The following is a 24,334-nucleotide window of genomic DNA, read 5'->3' as shown; positions in this document are numbered from 1 at the left end:
GGTAGAAATGACGTGCTGAGGTGATCCACCTCATCGTTCCTCACTCCCGGGAGGTGAGAGGCAGTCAAGTGGAAATCGTGCCTCATGGCAAAGTCCCACAGATGGATAGCTTCCTCGCAGAGAGCCGAGGAGTGTGCTCCCCCCGCCTGTTTATGTAAAACATGGCTATGGTGTTGTCCGTCAGCACCTGCACCACTCTGCTTGTCAGGAATCGGAGGAACACCTTGCACGCTAGGCGAATGGCCCTCAGCTCCTTCACGTTGATGTGCAGGAGCTTCTCCTCCCCTGACCAGAGCCCCTGAGTGCCTAGGTTGGTGCTGATGTGGGCTCCCCATCCTGCGTCGGAAATTAGGGTGACCGACGGGACCAGTATCCTGAATGGAACGCCCTTCATCACTGCCCTGGGAATCCACCACCAAATTAGGGGGAACTGTGACCACCCGGCCCAATGGGTGTCTGCTCAGCACATATACCGAGGCCAATCATGCCTGAAGCGATCTGAGCCTCAGGCGAGTTAGTCTCACTACATACGTGCAGGTCGCCATGTGGCCTAACAGCTGTAGGCAGTGCCTCGTTGTTGTCGTGGGGCATCGGTGCAGCTGGGAGATGATAGAGACCATCGTCTCGAAACGTGGCCTGGGAAACATCCAGGGTGGCCCCAACGAATTCTATGTGTTGTGCTGGGGTTAGTGTGGACTTCTGCTCGTTTATGAGCAGTCCCAGCCTGCTGCACGTAGAGAAAGTGAGGGTCACGCTCTCCTGCACTTGGGACCTGGACCTGCCCCTGATCAGCCAATTGTCTAGGTAAGGAAAAATTTGCACACCCTTTCGTCTCAGGTGGGCAGCTACTACTGTCATGCATTTGGTGAGCACACTTGGAGCCGAAGAGAGGCCAAAGGGTAGGGCTGTAAACTGGTAGTAGGAGCCAGCCACCGTGAAACGGAGAAAACGCCTGTGGCTGGGGAGGATAGACACATGGAAGTATGCGTCCTTGAGATTGAGGGTGGCATACCAGTCTCCTGGATCCAGGAAGGGATTATGGAGGCTAGGGAGACCATGCGAAACCTGAGTCATTTGATATATTTGTTTAGACGACGCAGGTCTAATATGGGTCTCAGACCCCGCTTCGCGTTGGGGATGAGGAAGTACCTCAAATAGAATCTCTTCCCCCTTCTACGTTGAGGGACCATTTCCACCGCTCCTATGTTGAGGAGGGTGTCCACCTCCTTCAAGAGGAGTTGCTCATGAGAGGGGTCCCTGAAGACGGACAGAGGGGAAGGGCTGTTGGGGGGGGGGGTAGATGTAAACTGTAGGGCATAGCCCCCTGAGACTATCCTAAGGACCCAAAGGTCTGAAGTGATTTTTGCCCATTCGGGATAGAAGGGCCTTAACCAGTTTAGGAAGGGGCGAGGCAGATCCAGGAGAGCAGTCAGGGTGCCACCCTCGGGCGCACCATCAAAATTGTCTCCTCTGGTTGCCCGACCTCCTGGAGGGCCCCTGCTGGGGAGCTGAGGACAAGCTGGGGGGCTGATTTCTCCTTCTAAACCCCCTATTCCTATCCCTATCCTTATAGGGTTGAAAAGGCCTGGGCAGAGGCCTTGGCTGCTACTGTGCCTGGGGCTGTGACTGACGCCTGGAAAACTGGGGCATACACAGGCCCAGGGAGTGAAGCATGGCACTGGAGTCCTTCAGACCGTGCAACTTCGCTTCGGTCTGGTCAGAGAATAGGGCTTCACCTCCTAGGACAGGCCCGAGGATTGCAGCCACGAGCACCTTCTCATACAGATGGCAGAGGCTATGGCCCTGCCCGCTGAGTCAGCAGCGTCACAGGATGTCTGGAGCGCTGCCCTAGCTACCATGGTTCCTTCCTCCACGATGGTGCTAAAGTCTGCAGCCTAGTCCTGGGGCAGGGTCTAAGTGAACTGCCTGAGGGAGTCCCACAGGTTGAAATTATATCTACCCAGGAGGGCCTGATGGTTGGTAATCCTGAACTGCAGATTTGCCGTGGAATAAACCTTTGTTCAAAACAAGTCCAGCTTCTTCTTGTCTTTGTTCTTGGGAGTGGACCCTGGCTGACCTTGCCTGTCTCGCTGGTTTGCCGCATCTACCACCAGGGTTCCCGGGGCAGGATGAGTGACAAATACTCAAACCCTTCGGCTGGGACCTAATATTTTTTCTCAGCCACCTTTGACATAAGGAGACAGAGGAAAGGGTTTGCCACAGGGCCTTTACAATCTTAAGGACCCTTTCGTAGACTTGGAGGGCCACTCTCGCTGGGGCAGCCGTCGCCAGCACATTAAAGAGGCTATCTTCGGCCTCTTCTAACTCCTTCACCTCCAGCCCCAATTTGGAGGCCACCCTCTTGAGCAGTTCCTGGTATGCCCTGAAATCCTCCAGTGGCGCCGAGTGGTCCTGGGAGACTGCCTCGTCCGGTGAGGAGGAAGAGGACTGCCGAGGCGTGTCCTGCGGGTGTGCCCTGTCCTGGCGAAGGGTTGCACCTATTGAGGGTCCCTCCATGGAGTGGGCCTTCTCCTGTGCTGGAGGCATGAACTGCACCCCCGATGACATAATGGATTGGGGCCCTGGCCCCATCTGGATACCTTATGGGGCCCAATAAGGCAATTGTTGCGGCCACTGACCCTGGGGCCAACCCAGGGCTGACTGTGCCACAGACTGTGACCCTGAGTCACTGGACTGGCGGTGCCATGTACATCCTCGGTCCCAGGCACCCTTCCATGCTGGGAACCACCCTCTCGACGCCTCCGACCTGGAGGACAATGAGGACTGCCTCCGTCGCCGCAAACGGTGCCGATGAATGGGGGTGCGCTCCGAAGAGCTAGAGGTACCTGAGCGTTGTCTCGGTACCGATGATTTCTGCTGCTTCTTGCCTTGCGGCCCTGCAGACACCTTCGGTGACTGAGGTCGGCACCGCTCTGAACTCCTCAGTGCTAAGCCAGACTCCGGCGACCAGGTTCCGTGTTGTAGATTGCGCGGTGCTGGGTCCTCTGATGGCAACCGGATTCTGTGCCGTCTAGGTACAGGCGAACTCCTCGGTGCCGGGGATCTGGAGTGGTAGCTATCCAAGCGCTGCCTGGCAGACCTCGACCAGTGCTGCTTCCTGGCATGTGCTGCCTCCGATGCTAGGGATCAACATTGGTGCCGAGAGGAAGACTCCATGTCCTGTGCTGGAGCAGGTCGGCTCGACGACGCCGACCTGGAGCGACTGCTGGGGGAGAGACTCTGCTCTATCCTCGGAGACCGTCCGGCAGGAGATCTTCCTCCCCGTACCGGGGCTCTCCACCGCCATTCAGAGGGACCTAATGGGGGTTTCTCCCATGACATCGGTCCCTTCTTCCTCAGGGGAGGGGGAGCGGAGATGGCGTAGGCAAGGACAACAAGGCTCTTGCTGTACAAAAAGCTTCCAGTGTCAATGGCGTCGGCAGGGGCACTCTCCCACTCCCAGGAATTGGGAGAGGCTCCCTGATCGGAGATGCAGGCACTGGAGAAGACTTAAGAGGCTGGGACTGGTGCATCTCAGTACTCGACCCTGCCCGTACTGATGGCACAGGAGAGTGTCCGTGCTCTGCACACTGCTTCTTCCTCTTCGGTGCTGGTGATGTTGCGTGGTGCCAAGTCGAGGCCGGTGCCGGTGGTGTGCTCTGTACCAAGGTCATGCTCGGTGCTGAGGTGGAGCGGGCTGGCTCGGACGCCAGGCGGAGTGCTGCCTCCATCAACAGGGCTTTCAACTGGATTTCTTGGTCCTTTTGAGTCCTTGGTTTAAAAGCCCTGCAGATCTTACATGTCTCTTTTCTGTATGCTTACCCCAAGCTCTTAAGGCAGCGGTCGTGGGGGTCGCTGAGCGGGAAGGCCTTCCTATAGGAGGCACACGGCTTGAATCCCGGCGACCGGGGCATAGCCCAGCTGCTCAAAGTCCCCGCAGGCACTTGCCTTATCTCTAACTACTCTTAACAACACTTAACAACTACTTAACTAACTAAAATTAACTTAGAATAACAAACAAGTCCAAACAACGGGAATAGTTCTTGCTGAGAGCAAGGCTAGTTCCAGCAACTGTCAAGGATGAAAAGAAGGAACTGAGAGGACGTAGGGCCAGCAGCGCCTCATATACTGCAGCATGTGCGCAGGACTCCAGGGGGTGCCGGAACCGGTCCTACGGGATCTACTAAGGGGAAAAAAGTTCTGGGTAACCATGCACGGAGGCGTGCACACACCTATAGTGGAATGAAATGAGCAAGCACTTGAAGAAGAAACTTATCTACAGTATGTCATCACCTGTCAGTCTACTTTAAGTTGTGTTTCAATTTAATATATTGTGGCAAACGGCCGGCTTCACCCTAGTGGGTCTCGAGCTTTTACCTCTTTCAGTGGGCCAGGGCGTCGCCAGTTACTCCGTCTCCCCAGGGAGGGGGGTAGGAACCCGGGCCCGCCCGCTCCTCTGGGTCCCTGCCCAGGGGCCCTATCAGCAGCAGCTTTGTGCTGCTGGTACCGTATTTGCAGCTACAGTCTTTTCTCCTGGGCTACTTTCCCCCCTCTATCCTTCTGGCTCCTTGAGCCCTGCTCCCTTGCTGCCTGGGGCTGGGCTTCCTTACCCAGGCCCCTGTGCCTGGGGGTAGCACAGTCCTGCTTGGGCAAGCTTCCCCCTCCTGGGCCCAGACCTTTCTCTGCACTCTTCCCTGCTCCTCCGCACAATTCTGAACTCCTCCATCACCTTCACACAACTCTGAAATCCTTTCTGCTCCTTCACACAGCACGGCACACCTCCACCTCCACCTCCAGCTCACGTGCTGTCTGTCTGGAGCAGAGGGTTTTAGTCAGGCACCTGGCTGGGCCCTAGTTGGCCTCAGCTGGTCCTAATTGCCCTCTAGTGACTCTGACCAATCTGCCAAGAACAGAGCCATGAGCATTCTAGGGCTTACATACCTCCCTTCTACCACCCTCCTACTGCCCTCTGCCCTTGCTATATCACAATATTTACGTGGTAAAATATTTTCTGGTACATCATATCTTAGCTGATGTTTTGAATACTAAGATCCTAAATAATAAGAAGGCTTTTTAATCAGTCAATGTTGGTAAACATCTATTTCACCATACACACACAAACTGACAAAAAATTTCATAAGTAATAATAAAAATATAGAGACAGGCAAAGTAAGAAAGATACTGCTTGAGAACTTCTTAGAGTTTGATTTAAGAATATTTACTTTGTATACTTTGACATATGATGTTGACCTTCCCCATTGTTTCACACAACTGTGCAAACGCAAACAGATAAAAATAGAAAAAATGCTTAAAAATACTGACATTATCCAAGATAAAAAAAAAAAATTGAATTCTGCCATGCCTCTTAATAAGTAAACTATCACATACAATGAAACTATATGTAATGTAGACATATATTGCAAGAGCCTTTCAAAGCTGCTGTGTATGATAAAGTCCATTCACATGATTAGCAATAAAAACAATACTATAATATTCCTATATTTTTAAACTTAAGCATGGATATTATAGTATTAGCTTTCATGGAGATATTGTTTTACATCTATAAATAGCTTTATATTCTGCATGTTTGCCACAGCTTTCTTAATTATAATCTTGAAATATGGTGATTCTGATTAATAAATTAAAAGTAAACAATTATGAATGCGTGCAATCAAGCTTTGTGTGTGTGACAAAAAACAGACGTATATGAAATTAGATTGCAAATTCTGATAACTATTAAAGTGTTTTTAGAGGCCCTTGGTAATATTAGGTATTAATGGTAGAATGCCACAACAATTCATGGAGAATAGGTAATTGCCATGTTTTTGTTTTATTGAAGGCTATGCTTCCAAAAGCTATCTTGAAATGCTGACTGGTTGCTGCTGAAGGGTAAAATTTTCAAAAGCACCTTAGTCCCATTGAAAAACCAATGGGACTTAAGCCACCTAACCACACAGGGTGTTTTTAAAAAATTTTCACCAGTATCATTCCAATATATACAATCTTAATTGAATTGACGTTATTTCAGAAATAATATTCAAGCACATCAGCTTGACGTACTATAAATGAGGATATTTAAGGATTACTTAGATACTAGCAATGGCGATTTGTTCTGGCCCAGCTCCAGTGAGTGCCATGCTTTTCACAAAAGCCAATCTTAATAATCAGAAGATCTTGGGAAAAAATTGCTATGAAAAATGGATAGTTTCATGTCCTGATTTCCTGGACAAATTTCCAGTTACGGATCACGTCTAAGGGAGGTTCACTTCTAAAAATGACTTTCTAGAAGTTGTACTAGTTAATTACACAATGCTATCCTTGTTAGTGCTAAAGACAGACAATACTTTGACAAATGTAATGAATAATCATTATGGCTTTAGGCAGTTTATAACACGTATGATGAAGCTAAAATATACTAAACATTTTCACTTTATTCAATGGAAGGTGAGCCCGCCTATGTGTCTCACAGTACTTCATCAGGTGATCAAGTCACCAGGAGAAACAGGAAATTGTATTTCTGAATATAAAATAAAGACAGTTATTTATTTAAATGACATCTTAGGAATTGTAAATTGCATAGGCGGCAGGTATCAAAGGCCAGGGAAGGCTAAGACTTCCCTGTCACAGCCGCTGCCGCAGTGCCCCCAGATGCCCTGGGCCATGGGGGCCCTGCCTCTTCCCCTCCCTGCTGGGAGGGCAGAAGTTTCTATGCACCATGCAGGTTCCTGGCTGGCCGAGGAAGGTTCCTGGGTCCCTTGGATTCCCCAAGGAGATTGCTGATGAACCTGGGTAGCTGAGTAGTGGATACCACCTCCTCAGCCACCCGAGAACTGACATGGCACATCACATGTAAAAGCTCAGCGCAGGCAGACAGGCAGGCAGGCATTCTCCTCTGGTTTCCGCCTGTCACTGCCTGCCTGGCTGGGTGGCTGCTCTGCTCCTCTCCAGCACGCCAGGGCCGCGGCCCTAATCTCTGAGTCTGGACTCCAGATGTCCTCATTGCTGCTGCTTGCCAGTTCCTCCTCTCCTTCCTACTCTCCCCCCCTCAGCGGGTCCCTCCTCTACTCCCCTGCTCGCTCTCCCGCCGCACCACTGCTTGCCTGTTCGGTTCCTCCTCTCCAGTCTCCTTGCCACATCCTTCCTCTATTCCCCCACTTGTTCCCCCGCCACTGCTTGCCAGGTCCTCCTCTCCTCTGCACTGGCCACTCCTCGTCATGTCCCTCCTCTACTCCCCCGTTCACCCCCTTCGCCGCTGCTCCCCGCATCCCTTCTCCCTCCTGCCGCTTGTCATGTGCATCCCTCCTCTCCTCCCTCCCTTGTCCCTCTGCCGCGTCCCCTCCTCAGCCAGGGATGCACTGGCCACCCATGGTAAACTGTCTGAGAAAGATACTTTGTAGTTTGTCAGATTTTTCATAAAAGCCACTTAGAGGAGAAATAGAACTGTATACCAGGCTATTAGATACCTGGAGTATAATATACTGTCATAGGTGACCACATTTTAAAGTATGGCAGGTTGAGAGATATGTAGCTTATTCAACTAGCCATGTAGCTGAGAAATATGTAGCATTCCCCCCCTTATTCCATTCCTATGTTCTCCCTTGTAGCCGTACTCCTTTTGCTTTCCCCATCATCAATATTCTCACTCCCTGATGTGTCATTACATAGTAATAAAGTGACTGAGCTACACACAGCACCATTACATAGGAGAAGGAATTACTCCTTTGGGACTTGGTCCACAGCGTTTCCTCCTCAGTATAGGCAGTACAGAGCACCACTTCTCTGTGCCTCTGAGGGATACACACATCCGCCCATGCATAGGAGAAACTGGTACACTTCAAGTCTGTTAAACAAATCACTACCTCCTGAAGCTGAGGGGCAGAGGAGTTGCCTCCAGAATGACTGATAATTTCAAATTAGTTGATTTAACTGTAATCTAGAAGGCATATTTTAAAAGGTAGATATAAAACAAAATACATGGTTAGGATTAACCATGAGCACATGACCCACTGTTAAACATAATCTTTGTCTACATCTGACAAAGTAGGTTTCTGCCCACGAAAGCTTATGCCCAAATAAATGTGTTGGTCTTTAAGGTGCCACAGGACTCTTGCTGTTTTGTCTACATTGTATGCTAAATTCTGTCTACCACTGTGTCCTTTCCCAGTGTAGACAAGGCCAAAAAGGAGAATTGAAGAGTTGGGCCCAACAAAATTTTGGTTAGCCTTTGTGGATTGGTAACTTATTTAGTGTGGTTCTGTATCTGAATTTAAAAATAATGCCTTCTAGACTGCATCAAATATTCATCAAATACAAAATTAACTGCAAAGGACTACTGTGCTATACCTACTAAGCAGTGTACCTGTGGGGAAAAATCCCCGTTTTTTGCCTTTGAAGATAAGTGAAGAATAGATTTCCTTTGAGATGGATCACCATACGAGTATACTGTAATGTCAACTGACAGCATTTGAACTAAATCAATTCAACTATATTAGCATCCTAACTTCCAAAATCTAGCTGAGGACACTATCTAATTTTATCTGCGTCTTTTAAAAAAGTTCCAGACTCCCTCTTGGCCTGCTGTCAGCCATTTACTTTTATTATCTCTTGTTTCTTATTATAACCAAGGACAGTGAAAATTCAAACTGCATGTTTTATAGGCCATTTCTCTCCTTGGTTTCATTCTATGGCTTCCTGTTATTGGGCTAGTTACTATTTAAACAGATTGTTGTTATCAATGCTTGCTTCTTTCTCTTCTGAAACTTTATTCTCAGAAAATTCTCTGCACGGGCTATTTTATCTATAAAAAGTTAGCTTGACTAATTTTTTTTTAACTGTTTCAACTGCTCAAATCCTAAATAATTTTGGTTGCCCACTTGTCCTCTGCTGCAGTGTTTGATTTCTGCTGTGTTTTCTCTATAATATGGAGAATAAAATTGAGACTGAATAGTCTATATTGAGTCTCACTAGTACAACATAAAACACCAGTAATTTCTGCACATTTATATGCTTGTCCTTGTTGATCTGGTTTCACTGCGCCAAACCCATTTATCAAAATTACTCCTAGATTCTTCTTTTTACAAGAAATGCAGTCCATGTTATGTTTTCGTGAATTGTAATGCCTGTCCTCACCATTAGTTACCTCCTTCATTAACATGCATGTGGCAAAATTAAATAACATGCTCCTTTTGGAAAGCCATGGATTTAAAGGTCAGAAAGGGTCATTTTATGATCATCTAGTCTGACCTCTTGTATAGCACAGAGCGCAGAATGTCATTGTGTAATTTTTGCATCAAATGCTTCTCGTTGAACTAGAGGATATCTTTTAGAAAGAAAAGAATCTTGATTTAAGCACTTCAAATGACACAGAATTCACTATAGCCCTGGGTGTAAGATGTTCCAATGGTTAGTTACCCTTGCTGTTTCAATCATAGGAATTATTATAGTGGATCAGACCAAAAGTCCATCTAGTTCAGGATTCTGCTTCTGGCAGTGCCAGGTGCTTCAGAGGAATGTGGAAGACACCTGCAGTAGCAGCTGAGGGATAATCAGCTACCCACATAGTTAAAGATTGGCTTAAATGCTGAAGCATGAGATTTTATATCCCTTCCAAAATTTGTTATTAATTATGGCATCTCTGAATTATAGTCTTTATCCATATAAATGTCCAGTTCCTTTATGAATCTTGTTAAGTTTTTAGCCTAAACCATAGTTTCTCAACCTGTGGTAGGGGTACGCGAGAGACAGGCAGGGGGTACCCAGGGAAAATCAGAGTGAAGAGAAGGCGGCTGATGGCTGCTTAGTTTTGTGGAAGCCGGGCGGCAGCCCACTTCCCATCCAGTCCCAGCTCCCAGGTGGGAGCCTGGTGGCAGCCTCCTGCATCTCTCGAGCTGGGCTCGCAGTTGGGTGGCAGCCACCCGCGCCCTGGCTCTGAGCCAAGGGACAGCTTCCAGCACCCCAGCTTGAAGATGGGCAGAAACCGCCTGCCCACATCCCTGGGTCCCAGCTGGCGCGGAAGCCTCCTCTGCCCCAGCTTGGGTGGCAGTTGCCCATCTCCTGGGCTGGCAGCCAGGTGGCAGCCGCCTGCAACTTGCCCAAGTGGCAGCTCCCCTCCCTGGCTCAAAGCCCAGTGCCCAGAAAACTTGTCAGTTTCACTGCTGTAGCTGAACAGTGAAATTGACAACTGTGACAGCCCCAGATTTTACCAGTTATCATCTATGGCAAAAAATTTGGTGCAACGCTTTATATTCCCCAGCATTGGCATGCTGCTCAAAGCCTCCTAGCTTTGGCCGACATCACCTCTAGCCCAGGTACATACTTGAGTTGTGTACCCCTGGTGTAAAGGTGATAACCCTAGCCACACTAGATCTGACATCTGCCATATCACAGCCTTATATACTCAGCCCTTCTTCCAACACATGGCTCACATTAGATGTAAAATCCCATGGAAAATTGAGTGTTGGGGTATTTATTAAAATTCAGAAGTTAGGGGGTACTTGCTACTTAAAAGGTTGAGAAACACTGGCCTAAAAGATGGTCTGTGGCAATGAGCTCCACTGTACTGTTGTGTTCAAAAACTATCTCCAACCTTTTAATCGTTTGGAATTTCCCACCTTTTAATTTCACTGATTGTGCCCTTGTTTGTGTGTTACGAGACAGGGAAAATAGAAGTTCCCAGTGGTTCTCTAGACCATTCATTATTTTATATACTTCTTTCATGTCCCCTTTTATTCATCTTCTTTTTAAGTAAATAATTCCAGGGTTTTCAGTCTCTCTTCATATGGGTTTCTCTAGGTCCATGACTATTCTCATTCTTCTTCCCTGAACCTCCTCTCTAGTTCTGCAGTATCATTTTTGATTTATATAAAGGCATTATAATATTCTCTATATTACTCACTATCCCATTCTTTATGTATCTGAATATAGTGTTAGCTTTTTTGACTACGGTGAACATTCAGTAGAGGTCTTCATTGAGTTGTCTGCTGTGATGCCCAAATCCCTTGCTTGGATTGATACAGTTAATTTAGAACTTTGTGTGATATATTGAGGAGTTTGCAATTTTTCCCTCCACTGTGCATTTCTTTGCATTTGTCAACACTGAATTTCATTTGCAATTGTTTCATTGAATTTCATTTGCCATTCACCTAGTTTATTTAGGTCTCTCTGAAGTTCCTCTCCATCACCTCAGAACTAACTTTGTGTCATTTACAAATTCTGCCACTTAATCCCCCTTTCCAGATCATTAATTGAACAACAAAGGACCTAGTCAGGAACCATGAGGTACTGTGCTGTTAACCTTTTGCTTTGATGAAAATTGACCATTTAATTCTGCTATTTGTTTTCTTATCTTACTCAGTGTTTGATCAATTACACTATTTTGCCTCTCATCCCAGGACTAATTGATACTAGTTCCTTAGTAGCCTCTTGTGTGGCACCTTGTCCTTTGGATGTCTAAATAATTTATGGCAATAGGTTGTTCCTTCTCCACTACTTTAGTGACATGCTCAAAGAATTATAAGAAATTAGCAACATGCTATTTTCCTTTGCAGAATCTGTGAAGATTAGACCATATCATCAGCTCAGCTCAGCTCATATCATGACCTTCCAGCAGTCTTGTTGTCTGCTTTTAATTTTTATTTCAACCAATTTGCCAGACACAGATGTAAGATTTAGGAGTGTATAATTTCCCAGATTATCCCTGGAGCTATTGCAAAATACAGGTTCATTTGCTACTCTCCAGTCACCTGGAACAGTGATGGTTTTAAATGAGATATGCAGTCAAATCTATGCATATCTTCTTGAGAGTAGGTAATGTGTCCCTAATCCTTACTCCCTACATTTGAGTGCTGTGTACAACTGAGTTTCTTTCCTAGTTATAGCAGCTATGGGAGTTTAACAAAAATATCTTAAACAGTAACAGAATAGAAAAAATTCTGCTAGCATGTACCTCACTGATTCCAGAAAAGATTACATGAGAAAATCATAAGCACAATTACTACAAATCAAGGAAGTCACCAGTACAACCACATTAATGCCCAGACCAATTTCACCTCACTCTAACCTCAAAACACCATAATATCTAATATTGATTGCCCAGCTCCATAGCAAACTCGTTTGCAATTCTGTTATAAAATCACCCACAATGCACATATCCAGTTCCTCACAATTGAACTCAGACACAACCTGAAATCCAACTTCAGCAACAATAAGATAGTTTATAGAATTTAACACTACATGTAGGTATTTTGATAAAAATATTTGCACATGAGAAATTGGGAGGACTCAGGGAGAAAATGATTTGAGATCCAAGTTGGCAGAGAAGCACAGCTTGTGATTCTCCTAAAAGCAGCTGCCCCTTTGCCATCATACACACTATGTAGTTTGTTGATTGTGACAGTTCAGTCCACTCTTCTTGGTGGAGACTTAATTAGTTATGATAAATTAAGGGAATAACTGTTTAGAATTCAAGAGTAAAATGTAAAAAAAGAATGGTGCTAAATTTCCAAAATCATCATGAAAAAAAGGTTTCCTTGAAAAAGATATATATTTGATTTAAAAAAAAGGAATTTAATGGCATCTGAAGAATTATTGTATTAAATCTGGAGACTAAATTCGATCTTTAATAACACAGGATTAAGTTGCCCCTAAATGCAAATCTTAGTGCAAAGGTACTGTGAAGTATTTACTTATCTCTTTATAGTTTAAGCAACAAACAACTACCATGAAAAGGGGAACACACCTAGGAACAACAAATTATAAGGATATGGGGAAGGAGATTGTAATTCACACTCACTACTTTTATTCTTGTCCTTGGAAGAATACAATTATAACAGATCTTCCCCGAGTTCTCTTCCTGCTGTGCTTCTGGATTTAGTTATCTTTTTGCCTTTTTATCAGGGAATAAACTAAAAAAGCAGGAAAAAACAAACAATCCCCTCTCCCCCTGCCCCCCTTAGATGAATTCAGAAGCTCAGCAGGGAAAAATCTCAAAAAGGAATCAAAGAGCAAGAATCTATTGCAATATTTACATTTTGATAAATGACACACGGTCTGTTGCAAATCATGAAACAAGACAAAACAAAAAACCACCATCATTCCAGTGAGTAGATTTTTTTCTAGCTACCTTGAAAGATGTAACTTAATCAACTTTGGATAAAGTAACACCTTTAAATGTTACAGCTAGAGAGGACCCCAACAGTTTCTGCAATCACATCTCTCTTTTGGGTCCAAAGTTATTTATGCTCACACCCAGTGAGCATTGGCTCTCTACTCTCATGTAACTTACCTCTGTACTGGGCTGACCAATCAAGAAGACAGTGTCTTGGTGAAGGAGGTGGCACGGAGGGGCTTTATACCCATTTTCCAACAGCAGACTGCAGAGACAGCTGGGCTGGAAACTCAAGCAAATGGGACTTCACTACCACCCCAATGCCACCCCAATCCCACTGCATGTTGTAAAAGACCTACGGTATCTTATTTTTTACATCTTCCATGCCCCCCCCCCCCCCCCCCCACACACACACACACACACACACACACACACACCGGGAAACCCATTATTAAGATCTATACGAGTAACTCCTATCCTTTCATACAGGGTCTCAGAAGAGAAATCGTTAACACTGCTGACATTTTAAATTATCACTGACATCAGAGTGAGCACCTATTGATGTGAATGGAGCAGTTCACACTTCTCTGCTACTGTTTAAGGCTCTTTGCAGATGCAGGACTTCCCTACACAGCATGGCAATGCATGCTAGAGAAGTGTGATTTCTAAAGTGCATCAATGTAGTTGGACAGCACTATATTAATGCACACTAAGGAACTTTTAGTGTGCACCAGCAGGGTCTACATGGGCCAGTTACTACACAACACATTAGTGCATTTTAGAAATCACACCCCTCGAGTGCGCATTACTGCCCTGGGTAGACAAGCCCTTAGGCAGACATTGTTGCATTAATTACATTATGATCACATTTTGCTTCATAACCATAACAACTACAGACTCTGCAGGAAAACTGAGGCCCGTCTGCTGACCCTCACCCCCTTAGTCCAGTCCCTACACTTTGGGAAATACTGCCTTGGAGCAACACTCCAAACATCCTGCACCTCATCCTCTGCTGTGAAGCTGCCATTGGAAAGACAGAGGCAGCAACAGGATGTTCATAGTGGCATTTAACTCAAGTAAATCTGAATTTGTAGGGAATGGGGAGGAGGGAGAAGGAGAAGCCCAGGATGCTATTTCTGCTCCTCCTCACTAGTCCTATTGCTACTTAAAGCTGACGGTTCTGTTTGGAGCTACCAGTCAGCAGTGCTGCTCCATGAACTGGAAGGAATCCATCCCTTCTTAAAAAGTGGGAAGGGGGGTGGGGATAACCTGCATACGTGCACTCCCTCCTTCTAGATGACTGAGGATATCCTCTTTCTAGGGAGGGTGAGGAGTTGCACTGCTGCATAGTACTCACTTGGCCAAGGAGAAGATGAGGAAAGTGGAGGTTCATTAACCTCAAGATACACATAGGGCCTCTGGAATACAGAGACTAGCTGGACTATACAAGTTCAGGCAGACTTTTCCCTGAGATGCCTCACAGGCAGAAGTTCATTTTTTAGCTGATTGCTAGCAAGATCAATTATAAAACCAAGATAAAACAGTATTCAGTGGGATTCCAAAACACTCCATATCTTCAGACATGAACTGAGTTCCAAATACAAAGCATAATTAGTAATTTTCTGTACTTTCCTTTCACATTGATGATACCAGAATGTTTTTTATTCATGGTGTCTGCAAAATTAACTAGATGAGAAACTGTGCCCTACTCCATGTAGTTAATGATAAGGTAAACAAAAACTAGTCAATACACACCCTGGCGGTACCTATTCATCCTCTGTCTTTGCCTGAACAGTTCCCAGTAACTGATTCACTCTATAGTCTCTTGTTAAGCTGATTCTAAAAGAAAATTTCCAGCCATTCTGCTTGTCCCAGCATTTAGAAAGTTTGTAAGGTAAGTATCACTTGTCAGCATGAATTAACTAAGTAACTTTTTGTTTTTTTCTACTTTAACAAGCGAATGTGTCTTTTTTCCTAATTATGCTGAACATAATTCATGTTCCAAAACAAGAAAATAGACATAGTGTGATACATGAAAATAACATAATTCACCCAATTTCAGTGTACAGATTTAGGGCCCCATTCTGATCTAACTTTAGTTTCACCATGGGTTACTATTTAAATAGATTGCAGACATCAATCTGCTTTGTTCTTTGGCTAAATCTAATAACTCTGAATTGCCTCTGCTCAGGCTACTTGAGTCTGACTTGAGCAGGATCAGGCCCATAAAGTCCACCAAATTATACATGAGGACAAAGTAAATATTATATTCCTCTATAAAATTGGAAAAAGACCAAAATATATTAAGGACTGAATTCAGCAACATAACAAATAGGCAGGAGTAATCTTGAATGCATTTCTTTATATACCATGTAATTCAGTTTGCAGCAGCTTTTTATCTCACTAAATCAGATTTAAGGCAGATCTATTAAGGCTTCACAGTTAATAGAATCACCAATATAGTCCTCAATGCACTGGTACTACAAATTCTATTCCCACTACATATACACATTTCCTACACGTATATGTTTCTCTCTGGGTCTTATAATTCCTTCATAATTGCAGATAAACTTTTACTGTATTTTAAAGAAAATGGTTCCATGTGATACAACGTAGGGCTATCTGAAAACAGGGGCACAGAGCCTAAACTCCCTCTGTATTGACTAAAGTTCCTATTTATATGCTAGAAATGTCTTTTTTTTATGATCTAGTGTTGTCTTGGCAACCTCTAGTAAAAGCTAAAATTTTGTCTCCCTGGAAAAAAGCATACTATTCAGTTATCTCAGAAGTTGTCTTATTCATTCCTGATCAATCAGAGACACAAATATTGCAGATGAGGTGTTACTTGGTCTCAGTTCCCACTTTCTGTTCCCAAATCGTATCTTGCTGTAGGTCTTGCCTTCCCTGACATCAAGTAGAGTCTAATTTCTTATTCCCCCCACCCACTAACCCTAATATAAAAAACACATTTACCCTCAGTTATGTGAGTAGGTTGAAGGTAAAAAGGCTTCACAAAAGTCAGAAAGCCATCTTCTGAGATTTTTGTCTTTTCCTGTACTGTTTAAACTATTCAAGAGCTCTTACAGTATTCTCACAGCCTAAAGCCTTTGGGAAATTTACTAACCCTAAATTACAGTACCTGTGGGCATTCTCCAGCTGCTCAATCTCTCTCAGTTGTATATTGTCTCTTAACTAGTGTTTCAGTTTGTGCTTGGAGAGTAGCAAGTTTCTTAGTAATTTCTTCTCCAGACTTTTCCTATCGCTACTTCATCTGTCATTTTTTCCAGTTACTGAACTCCAGTTTCTACTCCACTAGCAGACATGCAAAAACCAAAGCAAAACAAAAAACAAAACTAGTATTTTGTATCACTCTACTAAAAGCCATGGATAGAGACTCTAATAAAGCTTCTTCAGATTAAACTTTAGAACTAGGGAAGTCTATACTTTTCCATAACAGCTGCTTTAACTTCAGCCATTAGATGCATCAGCTTTCCTTCTACTGCAGCTGCCAGTTTTCACATATCAGATTTGTCAGAGGGCCTACTGTCCTATATCCCAACAGCCAAAAGAGGTGGACACTTTTCTTGGCAATAGTTTGTGGATCAGTAATGACCCAACAGGCCTGATATAGTCATTAACACCAGAGAAAGCAAAAACATTGGTTTGCCCGTCCATTTAATCTCTTTCCAAATGCCGGCCAGCTTTTGCCTGAGGGCTGGGTCTTTGTGCACATAGGAGAGAGGCAATAAACTGGCAGATTCTATGGTGTCCCATGTCATAAGTACCTCTCCATGGAGAACCTCTGGAGTGATTTTCCACAGAGTTACCAAAAGTATTGATAAGAATAACTCCTGACACTAGAAAAAAATTGGTAGTATGTGCCAAACAACAAAAAAATAGCAAAATCTGGAAAAAATGTTTTAAATGTGATGAGTGCAATCCAAGAGGTATCCTCTTTCAGAAAAAGACATGTTAGGAAGACTAAGACAAGGGTGGGATGGATTGTCAGATGTATGTTTTAGGAGAAATGAAACCCAGAAGTAAGCCAAAATCTTTACTTTCCCTTTTAAAGAGATGTCTGCTAAGCCATACCAGAAGTATGTGATAGCAGTGAGAATCCAGAACACCGATTAGTGAGTGAAAATAAAAATATATATTGGACAACAAAAGGACAGCAAACTAGGATTCCCAATGGATTGCAATACTCTTTAGCTAAAGGCTGTGTCTGCTGAGAAGCACAAGTCCAGTTTATAATACATAGTAAAAGTGTATGTTTAACCAAGCTGCCGCTTTGAATACTTCTAGTGTATGCAGCCTGTTCTAGCCATAGTACATGACAACTTCATTTTCTTTTATCTGAATTCTGCTCTTGTACAGTATCTTCTCAATATGCCAAGAATTTGTCACCATTGTCGCCTGCGCCATGGATGAGAGGCTGCAAAAAAGGGTTTTATGACTTCAGATTGGCTTGGTTCTTTTTAGGAAGACTCAGATTGCTAGGCAAATATCTAACTTGTACCACTTTTTTATTTTTGGCACAACGATTAGGGTAAAAATGGGGGAATAACTATTTCCTATGAACACAGAAAAGTGTGCTGTACTTGGAGATAGATAAAAGAGAGGTGCACAGAACAATAGCATTATGGAATATTCAGCAAGACTCTTCTGTAGATTACTGCATACCCTGTAGGTATGTTAAAAAGGCAATCTTTATGGAGGGGAAATAAAACAACACAAATCTTAGGAGCACAAAATCTGAATATAAGTACCTGAAGTGCAAGGTTTACCCTGCATGTGGGAAAAAGATTGCATAGAGTTGAATAGATTTTATGCTCCTTTGACAGGGCTAATCACATATGGACTGGAGTAGAGAAGCTATCCATGAGTTTTCCCACAAATTTGTCGAGAGCTGAATTATATGCTCTCAGTGTTTTGATCTTGAGGCTATGAATAAACTAGCCTAAGGAAGTTCCATATTTTTTGAAACTGGAAGAAATTTTCATCTCTTTGTTTCTGTTAGCATCATGCCTAAATGTTACTCCAGGTGTCAATATATTCTGTTAATGGATATTTTCCTGGCTCACAGGAGAATATTTATGATTTGTGGTTAGTACCATAATGGGCTCATAATTTTCTTCTCAAGAACCACACTGCTAAGCTCAGGTTTGTCAAGTTTTTGCAAGCCAGGAACTCCTCAGTGAATGACGTCCTGGCCATTTGGGAGAAATTAGTTTCCTCCTGACATCTTAACTAGGTCAAAAAACCAATTGTGTCTTGGCCAGTAAGGTGCTATAAGGTGACTGTGTTCTGGTTTTATCTTCTTCATTACCCAAGGCAGAAAGGGGGATCAGAGAAAATTCATTCTGTAAGAATATGTTTGGACACAGATGGGACAGGGTCTACTTTGGGATCTTGTTCCCTTGAGTTAACTTTAAGGCCTGCTTAAGAATGGATAACTTCAAGAGTCCTAATTAACTCATTATATTTTGTACACGTCACCTTTATTATTTGCAGTGTCCAGATGGATTTGATAGAGATAACTGCCAAGTGGAATAGCTGTATAAGCACTTGGTGTAGAATAGTCTTATTTTGGCTCTTACTGATTTACGTATGACATCATGGTTAAGTTGTCTGACCAGACAAAAATGTATTATTTCCAGAAGACTCACTGAAAGGCTCTCAGGGCCAGCCTCACTACTCAAAGCTCCAGGAAGCTGGTGCCATTCTCTGCTTCATCTGGAGTCCAGTGCCTTTAGGAAACTGATACCAGCTTGTGTAGCTGAGGAGCATGCATCGTGAAGGTAATGTGGCAGATGAATGCCACAGTTCAACTGTATTGGCTATAGAGAGGGAGCACAAGGCTTCCTGAGCTATAGTCACATATTCTAGTGGCATATTGCCACTTTTTTTAGTATCAATCTATGGCTGAAACCATTATTCCCAGTAATGAATGTAGGCTCTTACACCTTATGTTTCCTAGGAAGAAGGACAATAGGGATCATGGAGATTAGGTTCTGATTTGACTCTTAGGATATAAATACGCTTCATTTCTGTATGCTGAACTTGTGCCCCAAACTGAACTATTAAACTTTCTGCCCTTTTAGGATACAGCCATGACTTTAAGTATTAAAACCAACCAACCAATGATCCAATTACCAAAAAAAGCAAAAAAGGGCAAGGAAATTCCCCCTTCCCCAAATAAATTAGAAAGTCTAAAGAAGAAAGTTTCACAATAGAATTCTAGTTACATTTGCTAACCTGAAGTTTCTGGAGATTCACTTGGTGAGACACCGGAACTGACAAAACCTTGGAGGAAAAAGGAGGAATGAAGAAATAAACATGTGGCCCAAATTCAGCCAGCATTACAACTGGTTACAAATGGAGATCAGTGAAGTTGGACCTATTCTACAGGAGCTGGAATTAGCCAATTATGTATTGTGTATATAAGCCCCCCTGCATATGACAACCTAACTGTTTTTCTGTAATACATGTCACAGGCTTCCCATTGGCTGGAAATCCTGTGAACTGAATTGTCTCTGGGGCATGATGGATGGGGCAGTGGGAGGAGGAGAAGCAGGAAACCCCATGTCTTTAAATTAGAGGTAAAATGGTTCATGAACCCAAACTAGTTTTGTGAAACCAACTTTTATTTTTAGAGATTCACAGAGCCACTTTTCAGGCATTCTCAATTAATGAATGCTGAAATGCAGTTTTCTCTGCAGTTCTAGTCTCAAAAAAGAGCTCAAATGCAGGAAGGACTGATGCAGAAAGCATGTCAAGTCCATTTATAACGCTGTTTGTGGCGAGTTTTCAAGTATAAGGCTTTGTGTATTGTGCTGTGCTTTACCACTGTTAAGTAGGGGATAGCTGCCTTTGTGGGTAAAAGGTATTATTGTTCAACTCTCGATCCAGTGTGAATGACTGATTAAACAGACATAAGAACATTTTACATGTGTGCTATAGTCTGCATGTTATGATTTTACAATGATTTCCCTCATTATTGCAAAACTACAATACTACAACCCAAAAGGCAGGCACATAATAAAATCAAAGCTCTATGACATATATTAAACAATTATTCAATTGTTATATCTGTTAAAAACCTATAGAATAGATAAAGCAGTTGAAAACTTCTTAAGGTTCTATGATTTTTCTACACTGAATAGGGCAAAGTTTCTATTTTTGGTAAAATAGTCTACCATTTCCCAGTGGTTTTAACTGACTGTAACTTGTCTTAAGAGTAAAAAGCATTAAATGATCCTGCATTTGTTCCTCCAGCCATCATTACATTCAATGGGAGGGTTTAAGACATAAACAAAGGAGGCACATTTACCATGGAATAAATTGAAAAGTATTTTATGAGTCTTTTTGTGTATAGAGTATTAATGCTGGAAGTGGTGTATTACAAGAACTTTGAGACTGGATATATCTGACTTTCTTTTATTTTTTCCAATTTGCCAAAAAGCTTTCAGTAAATGCCAGCAACATTTTGAAAGACTGTCAGTGTGTAGAACTTCAAATAACCAGTGCTTAATTTGTAATGAAAGAGATGCCGGGACTCAAGCAATTTTTTTACTTTAATATCTGACATGGCAAGCCCAGAGGTGCTGGGGCTCTGACCTGCTAAGCCTAGAGGTGCAAGGGCTCAGCCCTGGCAAGCCATGATACAAATTAATCATTCTTTGATTTAAACAAACAAACAAACAAACTAACTAACTAACTAACAAACAAACCTGTGTTGTAAAACCCTAGTCCTATTAAGGTAGCTGTGGTGAACGCAGCAGGACGAACAGAATCGTCATTACAATAGCTTTACATTATATCAGTTCCGTGCTGCGATCACAAACCACTTCTTAAACTGAAAGCAGTTTGAGGAAAAGGTTGAACAGGCATTCTGTCACTGATCCTTATAATGGGAACCCATAAGTCTATGGGCATTCTGGAAAGATACTCTATTAATTAGAGTATGCTATGTATCTGTGTAATCATTTTAGTTTCTATGGTGCAGATTAACATTATTTGAAATGATCATCTATTTAGTTAAGATTCTTCATGTTAGTAATCATAACAAAAAGGGAGCTAAAGATTTTATTGTACTGAAAAGACTGTCACTCAGCATGGAACTTCTATCAACACACCAACATACTCAATCTCTTATTCTCCTCATATTGCACATCCTGTTTATTTTATCTATTGTAAGTCAAGTTTGAACCGCGTTCTCCAGGTTCAAGAATTTTTCACTTGAGGAAAAAAGTATCCTCTATTATAGCCAAAACCAGTTCACTTTCATAACATAACTTCAGTAATAATGCGATGAGGCTTAAACCTTGAAAACGAGGTCAGTTTCATTTTAGAAGGTAAACTTGAGCAACACAATGAAATATCTGAAGTATAAATGGGAGGAGGGGGCTTGATCCTTCAGCTCTTCCACTCATTGAACTCCCACTGAAGGAATGGAAGTTCCAGGCTCCAGAGTCCCTGTGAGCTTGGATGCCAATATCTATCCAAAAATGTACAAGATCAACTTACTTTTCCTCAACATGGCATGCCTTCATCACAGAAATATGTGGAAATGCCATTAAGAAGATGCTGGCCAACTTTCCAATGAACAAAGCAGAGTTAACAGCAGATAAAAATATTTTAAAAAAGCTAAACTGTGATTCATGTCTGAGTAGATGGATCCATATATTAACAGCATAGTGCAAGTTATCCCATGTCTCTAATTTTAAGAAGACCACAAGAAATTAAAATTCTTATGCTAAAAAAGGCAGCATTTTTATCAATTTGATACTGAGGGAATAACCTAAGAATAAAAGTGATAAACTAGCAAGCTTATAAAGGGTTTTTAGGGGACTGAATAAATCAACATACTGCTACCAGAAAGTACATACCAGAAAGTTAAAAAACAAGGACTATAATCAAACAGCAGCCATGCCCCAAACTCAGGCATTGGGTGAGGTAGGAAGTGGCAGGGGAAGATGAACAGGAGTTGGGCCAAATGTAGGCCAGGCCTTGCTGTCACAGTTTCAGGGCCCTAGGCTGGGACCTAATGGAGTGGGAGGGCCCAGGTTACCCTACCAACCCCAGATTTCCCAATGCCTAGCCCTGGGACAGGCAGGACTAGAGCGCTACTGACTAGAATACTAGCCCAGCTGAACTCTATTCAGAGGATCCCTGACACACTGAACTGAAAGAGAGCCTAGAGCAGCAGGCCCTAACCAGTAGGCTTTCTGACTGGACAGACCGCCCTGCTACAATGGGAAAAAGGGAATGGAAAGCAAGAGGAGGAAAAAGCCTTAGAGTTGGTTAATAAAAAAAACTGCCTGGCTTAGACATTACTTAAAAACCTTCATTGAAGATTATATTTTTAAAAATAGCCCTGTTACCCAAACCAAACACACTAATAACAAAACAAAACAGTCAATCCAAACTACTGTATCTGAGGCACAAATGAAGTTGAAACAGGAGTAAAACAAATGCAGTTGACATGAGTTAATAAACTGTTCAAATTAGATGAGAGACACTCACACTTGTTGTGTACGCAGCTTCAGGGTCATCTTCTAACACTCGTGACAGACCAAAATCAGAGACTTTACACATGAGGTTACTGTTGACTAAGATGTTACGGGCTGCCAGATCACGATGTACATAGCCCATATCTGAGAGATACTTCATGCCAGATGCGATTCCACGAAGCATGCCAACCAGCTGGATGACTGTGAAGTGTCCATCATGCTTCTGCAAATAAGATAGTGCAAAGTGGAAGTTCAAGGTGCATTTCTAGTTTTGAAGGATTTAGCGCTATTTACATAGTTTGCATTTAAAAACTGATTATAGATTTAGGCTCCAATTCTGCACTCCCAATCCAGCAAAACTCCCAGTGCAAATCGACTTTCTCATTTGCTTGTATTCCCTTTGTTGGTTGGTCCTCCTTTTCCCTGCCCCTCTCCTATCACTGCAGCCCTTCAGCTCTCCAACCTCTCTCTTTCATTACATGGATCACCTTCCTTTCCCCTTTTTACCTCCCTCCCCTCCATCAAATCCTCCATCTAATCCAACAGTTCCCTTGTCTTCCCAACCTTCAGTCCCAGTGCCCCTTCCCTCCAAACTCCCAAAAACCTAAAATCAATGTTTGTAATATAAATGAAAATATATATAACAAAGTCCCTCCTTCCACTCCCCCACCAGTCTGCCCCCTGAACCCAATGGAAATGATATACTGTATATCTGCTATTACTCCACGCACTTTTGCTTTGCATGCTTTATCCCTTTGTATTGTCAAAAATAGCTAAATGCAGTATGAAGGCTTGGAGCACATACAATATTAACCAATAATTTCAGCAGAGTAGGTACTGTTATTTTTCTTTTGCTGAGAACAAGTAATAAAACTACAACTCTTTCTACTGGCCTCTTAACTATTGTATAAGATACCCTAATAGCTATTGGTGCAAATCACTTAGTTTTTTTAAAAACAGTACTATATTCCTTCCGCCTCCAGTGCTAAATGATTAGGAACACTGTATAAGTCAATACAGTTGATTTTATACAAGTTGAGTGTATTCACAGTTTGTCACTCTCCCTACTAGTACTGTAGTGAAGATGCATGTGTTATTTCCCATCTTTATTTTGGAGCTATTGAAAATGCTTTGGAGTCTAACTCTTGACATCCCTCTGTAATCATCCCTCATAAGCACTGAAACTCCAAGATGTGTCCTTTTAGGTCACAAAAGCCGCACAGGGTGGACACATAATCAGAGTTTTAAAGCTTTCAGCTATGAGTCTCCAAACAAAGCAGAGGTTTACTGACCCTCCATTTAAGCCAGTCGTCTGTACTAGTTTTGCTCTTTAATGTCTACAACTTTATAATGCTCTTTGGGAGCAAAATGACTGGCATGTGATAAACATTAACTGAGAGAACCAATAAGTTTCATAATTACCTTTTCTCCTGGATATCCTGTAACCATCCCAGCTGCTTCAACACTGTGCAGCCTCCGTGCCTGTAGCTCTGCTATCACAGAAATCAATGCTGATTCCTCACAGGGTCATGTTGCACCTATACAGCCACCTGATTCCCCCTCTGCCCTGCCCAACTGCCATCTGCAGTCGGGCTGGTCCACAGTTAGCAGTCAGGGCATTGGGAAGGATGCAGCAGGGGTACCCTGACACTCCACAAGTGGGAAGCAGGTTCCTTCTTAGAGGGGCCATATTGCATAAAGGGGAATCTCCCAG

General features: G+C 43.1%; 1 protein-coding gene across 1 annotated transcript in view; it reads right to left on the bottom strand.

Annotated features, from left to right (window-relative positions):
- EPHA6 (EPH receptor A6) overlaps positions 1-24,334 on the bottom strand; it is a 709,227-nt gene that overhangs the window by 79,211 nt on the left and 605,682 nt on the right. The window contains exon 13 of the mRNA XM_067546257.1: positions 22,634-22,843. Within this exon, the coding sequence (XP_067402358.1) occupies positions 22,634-22,843 (210 nt within the window). The remainder of the gene's footprint in view (positions 1-22,633; positions 22,844-24,334) is intronic.

Source organism: Emydura macquarii, unplaced genomic scaffold (assembly GCF_026122565.2).
Source record: "Emydura macquarii macquarii isolate MOO-44397 ecotype Brisbane River unplaced genomic scaffold, CSIRO-AGI_Emac_v2 contig_1119, whole genome shotgun sequence".
NCBI classification, from domain to species: Eukaryota; Metazoa; Chordata; order Testudines; family Chelidae; genus Emydura; species Emydura macquarii.
The sequence above is the reverse complement of the archived record's forward strand: the minus strand, read 5'-3'. Positions and strand labels throughout refer to the sequence as shown.